The 15,848-nt window shown below is 36.9% G+C and overlaps 1 protein-coding gene across 2 annotated transcripts in view; it reads right to left on the reverse strand.

The window, feature by feature from the left end:
• The window catches only part of MYOM2 (myomesin 2), an 82,207-nt gene that overhangs the window by 45,108 nt on the left and 21,251 nt on the right, over nucleotides 1-15,848 (reverse strand). For both annotated transcript variants that reach the window (XM_066994811.1, XM_048051734.2), the window contains exons 8-15: nucleotides 15,075-15,163; nucleotides 14,945-14,995; nucleotides 14,491-14,655; nucleotides 10,080-10,241; nucleotides 7,725-7,866; nucleotides 5,950-6,149; nucleotides 4,726-4,779; nucleotides 1,835-1,962 (exon numbers count right to left, since the gene is read on the reverse strand). In XM_066994811.1, coding sequence (XP_066850912.1) covers nucleotides 1,835-1,962; nucleotides 4,726-4,779; nucleotides 5,950-6,149; nucleotides 7,725-7,866; nucleotides 10,080-10,241; nucleotides 14,491-14,655; nucleotides 14,945-14,995; nucleotides 15,075-15,163 — 991 coding nt within the window. The remainder of the gene's footprint in view (nucleotides 1-1,834; nucleotides 1,963-4,725; nucleotides 4,780-5,949; nucleotides 6,150-7,724; nucleotides 7,867-10,079; nucleotides 10,242-14,490; nucleotides 14,656-14,944; nucleotides 14,996-15,074; nucleotides 15,164-15,848) is intronic.

Genomic DNA, 15,848 nt, shown 5'->3' on the forward strand with positions numbered 1-15,848 from the left:
CATTTGTTCCTCATTGCCACTTCAGTACAGTGTTTCTGAAGATATAAAGCTATTCCTGTAAAACATGCAGATACATAAATTTTCTAGTTCATAGTTAGACTGAAATTCAGCTAAGTGTAAGTATCCACTCAGCAGACATTTACATCTGAACTTTTCATCCTGATGAGATCTGATTCTGAAAACAAGTAGGTATTTTCAGACCACATTTCATCCAACAGTAGTCTTCTAACATAGGATATCCGAATCATGAAAGTTCCAGTTTCTCTTTCATCTCTATAGGAAAGTGTAGGTAACTAGCTCAGATGTACAATTCTAAATTATAGGCAGATAAAGTTAGAATAAATCTTGCACTTGCCGTCAGACTGTGATCGAAAGCATGCTCCTGATGAAGGGCACGTTACTTATATTGCCTTTTTTTTTTCTAAATAGAGTCAGTGACCAAAACTTCCCTTCCAGCTGATGTATAAATACAAGACAAAGAGCTGGTTCAAAATGCTTAATTTCGTTGGCATGAAATTTATAGATAAGAGCAGATGTATACAACTAGGAATAAATACAAAGAAGCAATGACATGATATTGTGTGGCATAGAGAGAAAACAAGATATTTATTTAAATGGAAATTACTATTACCTTTCTTGAATGTGAAAGGCAGAGTGGGAGAAATCATAAACGTGCTTAGCTGAAAATCTAACTAGTGAGTGGACTTCACTTTATCCTTATTATTTCAACATCCGGCAGGTAATGGATGCTGAATACACTAGAGATAGGATATGAAGGGCTTTTGAATTGGGGATTTTGAAGTGACTGAGAATAAAAAGGCAGGATGGTGAGCTGCAAAAAGTGGGGTGATGTGCACAAAATGGTTAGCTAATAAATTAACTTTAAAGGAATGTGCTGAACAGTTGTGAGAAGAAAAAAAATGCGTGGTAAGGATCTGCTGACACAATATTCAACATGGAAACTGAATGTGTGGCAGTTTTATGGACGGTTTCACTGTCCATGGATCATTAAGAGGGGGCATATGCTAGATCCATCATTCATAAAAACTAAGTATAGCTTGGCATGTAAGAGTTTTAGAGGTCAGGTATGAGGCCCATTTTACTTATTGAAGTAATGGGCAAACTTTGAAGCAAGGAGGAAAGATTACAACCTCTGGCTGTAATTCAACATATTTAATTTACACAGCTGGCACGGGGACAGATTTGTCTAAATCTTAGTAGCTTAGATGGGAGAAGAACAAGCTTCTTCTACTGTCATCACCCAAGTTCCCTATCAAGTCTAAGGGCTGCCAGGAAGACTACCAGGGAGCAGTGAACCTGAAACAGACATCTGCCTCACTACTAGGCTTTTAGGGAATAAACTGGAAATATCAGGTTATAGCACAGGGTGCAGTAAGCCTGCAAAAAGAAAAGTGAGAATCAAGTTACGAGTCACTGCTTATTCCTTGCTCTACTGCAGGACTACCATAACATTCCTTGTAATACAGGCAAACTGCAAGTCTTGCCTGTAGGGATGTGAAATCTAAGATTTTATTTATTTTTTTTCCCATTAAACTGCTACCTTACACACATAGTTTGCTCTCATTTTAGACAGCAGCAAGCAAATTGCACAGGGGTATCCTTTTCCCTGGACCTTGAATTTCAATATTCATTAAATCATGTAATATGACATTTGATTGTCCATGCCTCTCTAACATCTCATTACCTGATCCTGCGAGACCTCAGAAAGTGTTAGTTTTATTGCTCATTCTGCAGTTCTAAAAATGAGTTGAATATAATTGCATGTGGCAATGAAACCCCTCATAGCTGAATGCCTTTGTGCAGTACAATGTACCTTCTCAATGAAGTACGTCAATGGCTCCCTGCCACGGGGAACAGGTGGATCCCAGCTGAGTACAACATATGTTTTGCTGATTTCTGAAGCATGTACATTGGTGGGAGGGCCTGGAATCTGAATATCGCCTGGAAGAGTAATAAATGTAGCGGGCGTTAAACAGCAGATTAACCTCAGGGTCAGCTTTTACACTACAGCTCAACTTTCTGAACACCCACCCTGCAGCACAGTGCTCAGCTAGGACATCATCCATGCAGTCCACTTGCTCACTTCAGCTCCATTTTGAGGAATGAAGTATCAGCATTAAAAGTTAGTTATTTACTTTTTCAGTTAAAGTTAAATATGCCCCTGAAAAGCTGTGCATTTGTCACACATTTTTTTTCCTTTGATCACATTTGAATTACTTTTATCTGCTGGACAGAAAGCCTTGGGAAAAAAAAAAAAAAAACTCCCCACTATATGCAAATAAATGTATTTTTTGATCAAAGACAGAATTCCAATGTGGCATTACAAGAACTTAGGCTAGAAGATACCTGCAAGCGAAGTACAGTAAGGAGAAGAACAGCAAAGTGGAAAGGAGGAAAGGAAACAGAACCTGTTAACAATATAATGTGATGGTATTACCAGCTAGCATAGTCTAAAGCACTGTTAAAAACCATGGATCAGAGGCAGACAAATGTCACCAGCCCTTTGCTGACTCCATCAATTGGAGTGGCCTAGCCAAACCCCCTCTCCTCATTTGCCCTACAGTGTTAACAGCAAGGTGAGGCATGACCTGTGTGCCAGGTTGGAGGCAGTCAGCATGGCCATTCATGTCCGCAATCACCCACAGCAGCATGAGAAGAAGCCAGTTCCCCTACCAGTGGGATTACAATGGTGTAAAGCAGTACTACATAGGAATGGCTCAGGACAATGAGAGACAGCCTCAGGCAGAGCTACACAGCTCTGAAGAAGCTTCCTCTTGGTAATAGTTCAGAAATAGCAATTCAGCAGACACCTTCAATTTCTTTTTGTCTGTTTACAATGTCTTGTTTACAATGGAGAAAGCAAAAAGTTTCATTCTTTTAAGCCAAATTTTGTCACTTCTCATGTTAACAGGGGCCATATGTCCTCTAAATGGTCAGCATTTGACATCAAAAAAGAGAAAAATGATTCTATAATAATATCTAAATATGGAAGTGATGTTTTAACATTTTATAAACATCTCTAGAACAAACAAGGCTCAAAATGCACACTAGTTATTTCATCATATCAATCTCCCAATCAAAAGCAGACTTTTTAAAAGTAAATGGTCATATCCAAAGAAAATTGGATACGCACTCTCTCAGTGCTTTCTAATATTTGATTTCCTACAGATAACCTTTTTCTTTAAGAAAGGCACATGAACCAGATGAGTCTAAGACAAATTTTCCAATTTACAGTCAAGAAAATAATGTTAATCATTAAATATAGCTATCTGCAACACAATGCATACAGTCAAATGTCTTCCAATTGGTTTTACATAAGTAAATCTCAAAATATTTTTTTTTTACATTATTGAAAAACCTGAAGCTGACAAAGTTTATAATGATATGACATGATAGTACAGCCCACTTGCTCAGAATGAAAGGTCACCTGGCACTAAAAAGGAAATACATTCGTGATCTATGAGATCACTTTTTCAAAAGAAGTATCCAATTTTGTGGATGAAAATAATGATCTATACAAGCAATAGTATGTGGAGCTTCATATTCCTCTATTAAATATGAATAAATGAAACATGAATCTCAATCTTATTATTTATACTTACACCAGATTGGCTGTTTAACCTCCTGATCATTCTCAGGCAATCCTGAGAAGAGGAACATACCCTTTGAAGCCAAACAAGTTAAACAAATGTGTTCTGATCCTATATTGTGATTCTGATCCTACAACATCCCTATCACTTCATTTAGGATACCATCATCAAAATGGAGAAATTTCATCTGTCCCACCCATGCACTGGAGAAACTATTTAACGTCTAATTCTTTATTCAATTGCACCTGTTCTCAGGTGGATTTTCTTATATTATGTTATTATTGGAGTTACAGGTTTATAAGCTTACTTCGTTGAAGATAGTATAAAGATTTTTTTTATCTACTATGTCATTATAGTTAACATTTTTGACAGGTTAAGTGAAAAGAAAATCATTATGCAAGCCAAAATAAAAAATAAAAAATCATCACATATAGAAATAAAAACAGATATGGAAGACATTTGGGCTTTACTCAAAATTTGGAAATGATCTCTCCAGTTCTTCTGAGGAAAAACAATGTTTAGTTATATACTAAAGTTATACATATATTTTTTTTATATATATATATTTATATATATATTTTAGTTATATAAAATGTTTAGTCTATAACCTTAACAACCTCTCTGTTCAGGGAGAGAGATATTAATTAAAGAATTGGGATGGATTTGCATAAGGTGTTTTTGTTTTGGTGTGGTGTGGTGTTGTGTGGTGTGTGTGTGTGTGTGTGAGAAAGCAGAAACAACTTGCTCAGATCATCAAATTCAATCTAAAAAAAAAAATAATAAACTATATTTAGCTCCCAGAAGGATAGCTGAAAAGGAAATTTGGGTGATCAAATATGTTCAGCTGTTCAAACTCAGCCTAGCACTGGCCAAAGGTAAAAGATGAGGAGACTCTGTCAGCACATAATGAAACTGGTATGGTACTGTCTGTCCTTTTAGACCTTTACCTTTCACTTGTGTTCTCTCAGGCTTGCAAGCCAAAATATCTGACTATATATGTTACTATAAAAAGTTTACTCAGTAGGCGGATTTCTTTCAAAGCTATGTTTCAAAACAAATTGCTGAAATCCTGGGATACAAGCAAATGGACTGAAATAATAGAAATACAACATACCTTCAAGGTCATCTTTACTGATTACAATCTTTCTCCCTTCATCCACATGAATAGCTGTTAAGCAAAGCATTCAGTTAGTTTCTTGAACCAGATTACTATATTTACAAATTTTGCAAATTACTGTTCATCATCTATCAAGAACCCTGTATGCCTCTATTTCTGTAAAATTCTGCTTTCAATCTTTCCACAGACGCAATCAACTCAAAGTCATACATTGCTTCTTTAACTTCCATAGGAAACCCAAACAAGACAGTACTATTTAAAGATGTGCTAAAAAGTAAGAATCACAGCCACAATAGATTTATTCAATTGTCTGGCAGATTGGCAAACAATTGTATATTGACTTTTGCCATAGGTATTGGTCATAAAGTCAATGGAAACAGCATATTCAGCTCAGGTTTTACAAGCAGCATTGGGACAGTGCTCTGCAGTCTTCATAATGACTTTAATTCCCTTATGTATAAAAGGAGCACACAAAACAAAAAGTGCACAAGTATACAATATATGGAATAAAAGTACTCCCCAGAGCAAGACAGCTTACTGTACTCATGGAGGAGCTCTCATAAGGCTCCTTTGCAGACTGAAGTGGCCTTTAGCACAAGACCTCAAAAGGAGTTTATTTATTAGATTTACTTTTTCCATCTGCCAGAAAAGTCACAATACCAGATACCCCCAACCTGTAGCAGGGGAGCTTTGTGCCAGTAATGGCACTTCACTGAGGAGAAAAAAAAAAAAAAAAGGAAAAGAAAAAGAAGAAAAAAAAAAAAAGTGGATAAATGCAGCAGTCTGTGGGATTGTGATTTTTTTTTTTTTTTTTGCTAAGATAGACATTTCAATTACTTTTTCAAATGTTTCTGCCAGCAAATATAGAAGTTTATGGGACCTCAGTGCCTGTCTCACATTGCAAATGTTACAAGCTTCCAGGGCATACTGAAAGCTTGAAAACATTATTCCTTGAAGTAATTTATATTATTTGTATTTAAAGCTAAGCAAAAACAGCTAAAACTGAGATGAAATCTCCAGGTCCATGAAAAATTGTCCATGTGGACCTTGCCATTCCAGCTATACACCCTCCACCCCACCCCCCACCCTCCCATTGAAATTAGTGAGATATTCATTCAAAGGAAGAAGTAAACACTGCTGCTTAGGTTAACTAAGCAAACAGAATCTGAAAAAAATGTAAGATTGCATATTCATCATCTGTTCCAGCCTCGCAGAACCTACTTTGTGTTCTTTCCAGGTCAACAGGGTCAAGAGCTGCAACCGGTTCAGAGACTCGAGAAGGCCTGCTAATGCCAGCGTTGTTCACTGCTCTCACGCGGAATATGTAGGACCGTCCCTCATAAAGACCAGTCACAGGATACTTGCAGATTTTTACAGGAGCATCATTGCACTGGACCCAGTTTTCCAAGCCTACTTCACATCTTGGAGTAGCAGAAGACAGCTTTTATCAGTGTCATCCCACAATAAAATACACTGTCCTACATACTAAGGCCAGAATCACAGAAGCCACCCTCATTAAACTGAAGGACTAAACCATGTCAGTCATCAATGAAACACTCTTTATACACTCTTTCCTCTGATCAGACAACCAATTCTCACCTTGCTCGTATTTATTCATAATGCAGTTGCAAAGGTTATTTTTTTGTCCTTGTCAACTCTCTCTGCTTCCCTTCCATTTAGTTCTCTAACTTGTCATATGATACAAGTTATTCACTTTTATTTTTAATATGCATCTCTCCAGAAGATGCTGAAATTGGAGCTTTCACCTATTTTTTTCCATCTCTTTCTTGTCATCTTTTTAAGCAAGCGCCGTTATGCTTTTCCCTCTGACAATGGTTTGACCACTGAGTCATCATGAAGCACAGTGATGTCCCCATAGTGGCTCCTTTGTGTGTACACATCTGTTTTGTCTCCTATTACTGTAAACTTTCATGGAGAAGACTGCCTCTTGCCCCGACAGTACTGGAAAAAATAGGGTCGTGATCAAAGGCTACTTGGTACTGCAGCAATCCATGCAAAAATGTCAAAAGAACAGCTCGCTAGATTATACACAAAATAGGTGAAATACTCCTGTGATCTATGCACTGCACAAATTAGATATAACTGGTAGAGTCCCCAGGGCTTAAGTTAATTTCCTCATGCTGACTGCTATTCATAAGCCAACATTTTCCAGCAATTCCCAGATAGTTGTCTCTGAACTAGACCAAATTACGGGGTAGCAAATAGCAATGAGCTACAAATGTTGCTTTTGAGTGCAGAGCATTATACACTGTGAAATCATTTCAGTAATGTTTTTGCTGACTGTCAGCTTCAAATACTAAATATCAGATGTTCTGCTCTGGCTGCAAGGGGCAAGCCTGCACTTCAGTGGAAGAGATGCAAAACAGCACTTGGGACCCTGATCCTGGGCTGCCTGCACTGAGCTGAAACCCCAGCAAAGTACAAAGCAGACTAGAAGAGGGAGAGAACTGCCATTCTGATTTAAACAACCAGCTCCCAAAAGCCCATGACTTGAGCCCCTGATATACCACAGTTATGGCTGAAAGAAAAATATATAATAAATCCTAGATTCCAGTGTTTACAGTATACAGATTAAAGAGACTAAATCTAATTCCAGATACCTATGGATTCTGGCTTCTATAAATTAAATAATGCCAGGGCTCATTCACTGATTTGGCCACATACATACTATTGAACATTTTCATGGTCTGATAAAGTGTGGCTGCTTGCAAATGATTACTGGGAATGGCCCCTAGTCCTTACTAATTCCCTGACTGTGCTCAGAATTGCCTGAGAAACAACTAGATTACTAGAACTAAAAGTATGCCAGAAAACATTCCAGTCATTTAACAAAGTAGGCAACCTACAGTGCCTGGGGTCTGCAAAAATATAGCTAAAGAACCTAAGTAGTCAAGGATATAATGGCATTTTTGTTGTTAAGTACATGCATGGTTTGGGCAATAAACAAAATTAAATAAATGCCCATGTTTACATACTTGTCAACAAAATATCCAATGACTGGGCTCTGAGAGGTCGTATTTGGTGGCTTCCAGGTAACAATAACATAGTCTCTGTTAGCATCATGGCACTTCACATCCATCGGTGCCCCTGGTGCTCCCGCAATCAGTGCATCAGCATCTGGATCACAAATAAAAATAAATCAGTTTTGACTGTGACTCCTCTGAAATCTACAACAAAGACAAAAGGGAATATTTTCAGTTCACTCTGCTGGTCTTTTACGTGAATGGGAGCCTGAAGATTTCATTATACACCAATTCACTGCACTAATGAATCAGGCTCATGTGTATCTCTCCCCATGGTTAAAAGTTTTCAGGGATATTTTTTAGGGTGTGGAAACAATTGAAGCATCAAGCCCCCATTACGTCTCACAGGAATTAAAAGCCCTACTACCCCATGTGTTTTTGATCTTTCCCAATGAAAGCTGTAGGTCAGTGGGTTACTGACCAGACCAAGGTACTCAGTAACAGCTATGTAGCTGAGGAAAATAAATCTCTTAGGAAATGAAAAGTTTCCGAACTCCTGGTACATTTCTAAGGCTGCTTTTTACTTAAAGTCTTAAAAGTAATGAATGTACTTTCATTAAGATATTTTTGTGTGGTTTCATTTCTAAGGTATTGATTGATATAGACCCATGACTCCTAGTGGAGTCTCCTAACAGGTTCTCTCCCTTCAAAGAATGATTTCTATAATACAAAAACATCCTGTATAAAGGCCAAATTTATCCTTGTATGGATTTTTTTTTTCTGAAATAACAAAGCAAAAGCTGCAAGTTTAATTTGAACCTTAACCTGGTGTTTTCCCAACTTTTCCTAAGATATCAGCAAAGAACCACTGTGATCCTATAACAATCTACCTCCCGCAAGGATACCCCAGATTTTGCTGTCCTTTATGCACATTTCTTGCAGATGAATTTGAGGTATCATAGAGGAGGAAACCTAGGGACTGAGAAAATCATTTGCCATAATGCAAAGGCAATCAGTTTTGAGGTGGCTGATGCTCAGCATCAGGCCCGTAATCCCTTAAAAGATTTATTTTCTATGGTCCTGACTGTACACATGACAATGACTTTGTAGCATCAGATCACAACCTACATTAAAAAAAGATGAGAAAAAGACCAACAGAGGACACTACAGACTCTGGAGGACATAGCTCAAGTCCTGGGTTCTGTGCATTTGAATGCATTAGACAAACTGCAAAATGGAACATAGAGATACCTAAAATTGACCCACCAATATGCAAAAATCTTCTGGGAAAGTTAGTATACATTAGTGAGCATTTTTCACTTGAGTAGTTCCTTTCTTAGAAGGTAATTGGGAACTAAAAATCTTCAGCAAATTGTTTCCAGTGAGATAAGGGTGGCTTGTTTAGGACATATTGCAAAGCTGATGAAGCCCATGTGCTAGTCCTGTGAGGAAGATGGATCATGACCATTCAAAAAAAACATTCATTGCTCCATGCAAACTGTCTGGAAAACACTTCTGCAAGACAAGCATTTTACAATACATTTCCAAGAACATCCCAGATCTCTGTAGGTTTAAAATTAGTACAGCTCTAATGGCTTCAGTGGGGCTGCTCCAGCTTGCCACTGCCGAACACGCTGTCCAATGTATTTAAGAGAGTGAAAGCATTGCTCAGCTAGAGTTGTTTTCATCCTTCAGTAAAAGAATTTAAAAGGAAAAACTAAGTTTTACCTGGAGGTGCATGTGGGAGCTCATTCTCCCTTCACTGGGAGTTGTACATGCAAATGCAAGGGCAAATTATGACCTTTATTCTATTTTAATACATTTATCTTCCTTTTAACTATGTCTCTTGTGAAAACTGTATTTCTTCAATGAGCTAATTTCTTACTTTGCTTCTTTTCTCTGATTATTAAGCTGACTGTGATTGGTACATTGGTGGGAATATTTCTGTTGCTTTGTCCCGTGCCTCCTCCTAAGTCCAGGCACAGGTTATGAGAATGCCCAACAAGACTCATTCCCACTTAGCAATCTCTAAGTAAAACAGTCACAGTGAGTACTGGTGCCATATGAAGATGTTTAGTTCCTATCGGGAAAGGAGAAAACAAAGGAACAGGTGCTTTCTTCATAAGTATGATTTATCTGGTTCCCCAGGAAGGAAGATAACATCAGAAGCATGTCCTTTTGAAGCTCCCCACTCATGTAAAGTGACTATGTTGTTTCTAGCACAGACTACTGTATACATCTAACAATTATGGAATACCACAATGCCAGCTTTCTTTTCTGCTTCATTATTTACATGTGACTTTTTAATAAAATAGCTCTTTCTACTGCTCTTTTTAATTTCTCCCAAGAAAGGAATGAACACCTTACCTCTGACAAACAGGTATGCACTGCATTCATTCACTCCACCTTTTGTAATCATACGCAGGGTGTATAAACCTTCATCATCCTTGTTCAGATGAGTAAAGGACAGAGCTGCCTGGCCTTCTCCAAAATACAGCTTTGTCCACTTGGAGTCCTTTATCAGCACATCTGGAACAGAAGACCCATCAGACCCGTCACCACGCTGGCCAGAACTGCAAATGTCCTGGTGCAGCTGTGCAGCTCTGTGCTAATCAGGGGTACCCACTATGCCAGCTTTATGATAACTTTATTCAGAGTGACAGTACTTTGATGCTATGAAAACTCAAGCTGAGGAAACTTGTTTCCTCAGTGAATTTTACAGAATATGAAGTCTCAGAATACCCTATGTAATGCCAACAGCAGAATTTCCATCACCGACACTTTGCACATGCTGACAGAGAAAAATATTATCCACATTTTGAAACTATTATGTGAAAACCTGTCATACCCTGTAATGAATGCAGGGTGGAACTTCATTTCACTATTAATACGTTTTGCTACCTGTTCAGGTCAAATGTCAGATTACTCAATTTATTTCTCCAAGTTTAAGAGACAAGATTTCAGTTTAATCTGGACTGCTATAAATACACACTAAATTTAAATCCTCAAGGCATGCCTGTTGAGCAGTGAATGAAATTAAATTTGAATTTCTCACAGGTGAGAGGTGGTGACCCATGATTAATGCAAATTAATCTGATTGCCTAGTGAAACCTGAGCAAAAGAATGGGCAGGATATTTTATGCTAGCCAAGAGACTGTCTTCATATCACCTTTTTAATAATTGATTGGATTATTTTTAATACTTAACTCCCTAAGACCTATTGCATACTAATTTATTCTAATTGATGCAGCAGAATTATATTTAAAGAAGCTGAATATCTATAAATGTTTATTACTCTATTGCTTAAATACAGTCTGGAGCAGGCTCTTGAATGATTGTAAAGGAATCAGGTTTCCCAGCTACCAGCTGAGTTGCATAAGAAAGTATAAAAAATGAAACATGTTCAGATAATAAAGCATCTATAAGACACACTACTAAAACTTACAGCAGTAAATTACATGATCACCTAAACATACAGTTGTTTAGTGAGAAGAGTACAAAGTAAATTCAGTCACATTTGTTCACACGAGATCCTTTATCATGAGATCCTTGCATAGGAAATCTGCGTGTCCCCTTTCTGTCATGTCACAATGGTACAGTTACTAAGTGTAGAGAGACATGAAGTACTTTAAATGAAATCAGAAAATGTCTCCACCTAGAAACTTTAACTAAGTGTGATTTCTGTGGAAAATCTTGAAGAAAAAATGAAGTTGAACAACCAGCAGCTTTGAATAGCAGGTCACTTATTTAGATTCCAGGCTTGAGTGGAATCATAGACATTCTAGATTGAATATATAGAAACGGCAGGAAAACCTGTTTTGTCTATTAAGGCCAGAATCATCCATTCCCACTGCTTATGTGCACCTTAAACCAGAAACTATGGAGCCAGTTGTGTTTGCTAAGAGCAGAAAAACTTCTTTCCTTCACACAAGGTCAAAGAAACACCAAACCCCTTAAGAAAGTAAGAGGACTCTTTTTTAATGCAGTCTGGATGGATGACAAGAGAAGGTAAGAAGAAGATGATAAGCCAAGAAGAAGAGTAAAGGTATTCACAGGTTTTAATAGAGCAGGTATTTATGTACCTGTGATCACAATAATTTTACAATACGAGGGCCTCACTGTGGTGATCAAATCCCCGGTCTACTCACATGTTGTGCTCTGTCACCCCTATCAGAATTTACCAAGGAACTAACCTGGAAGAGACTATCACTCAGATTCAGCGTGACTCAACCCTCACTTGCTGACTTCACTACATGAGATATTTTTCCTAAAACATTGTTCTGCTGAAAAACAACCTGCTGAAAAATCGCATATAGAGTGGGGAATTACTATAAGTTGAAGTTTCTCTTCGTCATGTGTTTTGGTCTGCTGAAATATAAGCTCAGTTCTGCACTCTGTGATTTTTTTCTCTGAATTAAATTTTTTTATTCTAGATTACAGTATAAATAACTGCAGAATGCTGGTTTGTATAGCTTTATAATGTTTATATTACACTAGAGATCAATAACAGAAAGCTCCATTTACCAGCTGAACTCACATCAAGATTGGATATATATTCCTGAAGTATTATTTTGATTTAGTTCTTTCAGTATCTTAAATTGTTCTAAGTGGGCCATGAATTGTAGACATCATACTCATGTTTGTAAAATCCCAAAACACTTCAGAGGATTTGATTCAGTTGACTTATATGCCCCTAGGAGTCTAGTAGACAACCTCAATAAGCTTCACTCAAGTGAAGCTTATTAATACTGGATAAACACATATTTCTCTTGTGTATAATTATTAAAAGTAAATCATACAGATCCATCTCAGGGCTTTAGTTGTTATTATTTGATTAATAAAAAGTGAAAAATCTTAGGAAAAATACAGATTGTCTTAATACAAGAGTAGAATTAAATATTACCTCTCAAAAGAAAAAAAAATAAAAATAAAAAAGAACATTGAAAGCACATAATGTTGAACAAATTATTAACCTTCTCATCATTTATATTTATGCATTGCCTCCAGCTCTCAAGAGACTCAATACAGGGAATTGTAGCACATAGCAAAGGTTCATAGCTCAAGAATTCCTGCTGTATTTGGAAACAAGTTCTGCCAGTTGATACATCTGTACACCTCTTCAAAATATTGTGATCCATGTAGGATCACAAGGAAAGACAATCTTAAGCTTGTTCATATCATCATATTTTCCTGTAACATAAATAGAATAATGGGATGAAAGTCTATCTGACTCACTAGTAAAATCCCATTGCCTTCAAAGAGACCATGTTTTCATCTCAGGTTTTCATGGGGAAGGTAATCTTACGGCAAATAAGGGGAAAAATAGATCATAACTTTTTTACATATCAAGAAGAAATTATCTTGGCATCATAAAGAATTAATTTGAAGGGATAAATTACTGTTCAACTAGTGCAAGAACATTTCACAGTGGATGAAAATTCAAACAACATGGGGCATCCCTTGAAAATTAGTAGTTCTTTATGGCTGTAGTTCCCAAAACCAAAGTTCAGAGATTTGGCACCTAGAGAATCTGGGTCCAGTAGGAGACAAAGTAAAAGTACCATTGAAAATAATGGCTCACCTCAGAGTCTATTGATAGCAATTTACAAACCCCTGTGCACTTCAGTGGGAACAGAATCTGGGTTCAAGGATGAGCCTTGTATTTTAAGTTATTCACCAAACAAAACAGCCATTTTTATTACTTCATAATTTCATTTAATATCAAATTCATGTAAAACTATGTGCATGAAACAAAAGGTATAACTATCAGCAATAAGACTCCTTTTTTGATTTTCCTAATCTCAAATTTTCTCGACTTCCTTATTAATCTTCTTAATACTTCTTTGTTTATGCACCACATTTTGTTAGCTATGGAATTTTACTACCTTGTCTAGGACCAGTCCAAATACCAGCACTGGGAGTCTGCTACTCCCAAATGTTGTCCCTCTGGGGAAAGGTCTCACCATTCACTTGAATCCCCAGAATATTGACTTTAGGATCCTACACTGAGACTGTAGTTGGTGAAAAGTTGTAAACTGAATACCTATGATAGCCTACTGTCTGTTAAAATTTAATTAGGTAGTTATATGTTTGTTTGTTTGTTTTTTTTTTTTTTTGGGGGGGGTGGATGGTGAACAAATACTACTCATACAGGGTTGGTATACCATTAATGAAACATTGTAATATGCTTCAGGGATGCTTTTTTTCAGTACTTCCAGTAAAGACTGTTTCACTTGGCATAGCATAATTTTTCACTGACAAAAGAGACAAAGGCCTACAAATGTGGTACTTACACAGCAGAGCAAAAGCCTGTATTTCAGGCCTGATTCCTCTAAGTATTTCTGAACTATAAATTAAATATGTGTTAACGTAAAATTCACGATAGTGGAGCAAGATGGAAGGAGAGAACCACGCCCACACTTCAGTGCTTCAAACGTTAATTTACTGCTTTGTGAGTACCCTCCAGTTCAGTGGTCACAGCATTCAATTATAAATTATGCTCAAATCTAGGAATTGACTTTGGTTCTCCACCTACTCAGTAAATGTTCTAACCACTGTGTTATTAGTTAATATGAGATTACCTCCTTTGCTGTAAATGTGCACTCAAGAAAAGGTGGACAAAGCAATGTAATTTAGAAAGATATCAAGTCTGTAAATTCTAACTAGAGATATTTATTTGCTCTATTCTGAAATTAGTTCTGTGAATCTCATGTTCCAAGACTGATCAGTGTTTTCTCCAGCATTTTCCAGATAGCTTCTATTCAATGTACTAACTTACCATCTCTATACCACTCAGCACGGGGCCGTAGTCTTTTCAGCTCTGGGGTGACCAACACAGAACACTTAAGGGTCAGTGTTTCACCTTCAGTTGCAAAGGTAACTCCAAATTTCTCCAAAAACTGGACATCGAAGTGTGTGAAGCAAACATCATATGACAGGGGCACTATGCATGAGAAAATGAAAACATTCTTAAGTAACTTCTAGTTATAACAAACGGATTACTGTCGAATCTGAAGAGGAGATAGAACTCTCTAGTATACTATATACTGATCTAGAGATGCAAATGGGAAAGAAAAAGCATCTGGACAGCTCAGGTTGCTACTGAGTGCTTAAAGAGCAAAATCAGAAGAAAAAAAGCATATTTTATTTTCTCATCTGTAAAACATTATTCTGGCTTTTATTAACGATAAGGGTGTACAAACTATCTAAGCAAAAAAAATATATTTGCTTACAGTGGAAGGGCATTATCCCAGCTGGGTGAGGCTCTTCACCCTCTCTGAACCCTGTAAAATACAGACAATAAAGATTCAATGACAAGAACATAATATTTATTTCTTATTTTAATCATGAAGTAGGACTTACTTCGTACAATCACAGCACAATTGGTTGATGCCTGCCCATGGACATTTGTTGCAACTGCTGAATAAGTAGCAGAATCATCAAAATCAGCTCTGAAAAGGGAAAATGGGAAAATAAATGACTAGGCAAATACAAATGCTCTTAATGATCAATATTACAAACCAAGCTGTGTCAACCCTAAGCAAAGTGTATAAAGTTCTTTGCTCACATCACATTGTGCAAGAAGTTGATGAAAGACAATCAGAAATCTGGTACTGGTTTTGCAGTAGTTTTATCACAGATTAGTGTGCGGGCTGCATTAACTTAAGCAAACTGGAAATGACCTTTAGAGAGTGATCAAAAGGAGATAGCTGGAATATGCCAGTCTGGCTCTTTCCTTTCTCTATGTAACCTTCTTAATTTGTCTTGCTCTTCTGCCACATATTTTAAGAAAGAGACATGGAAGAAAAGGATGTGATGCTTGCAGAAAATTCATCCCTCTGTGGCTATGCCCAGCAGGTAGATACAGGTATTTTTTGCCTCTCTCATACCTCTTTTTAGGCAGTACATGTGAAATGATACAAAACCATGGAATATGACCTAAATTCTTTACGGGCACAAAAATTTTGGTTTTATTTATTTTTAGTGAGAAAATATATTTATTATGTAAGGACAATAAAATAAAAAATAAAATAAAATAAAATAAAATAAAATAATAGTTAATTCATGCAACATAGAGCCCAGTGTTGGAATGTCTTATTTACTGCATCCTCTCTTGAAGGATAATTTATGTTAGTA

Source organism: Anser cygnoides, chromosome 3 (genome assembly GCF_040182565.1).
Source record: "Anser cygnoides isolate HZ-2024a breed goose chromosome 3, Taihu_goose_T2T_genome, whole genome shotgun sequence".
Lineage (NCBI taxonomy): Eukaryota > Metazoa > Chordata > Aves > Anseriformes > Anatidae > Anser > Anser cygnoides.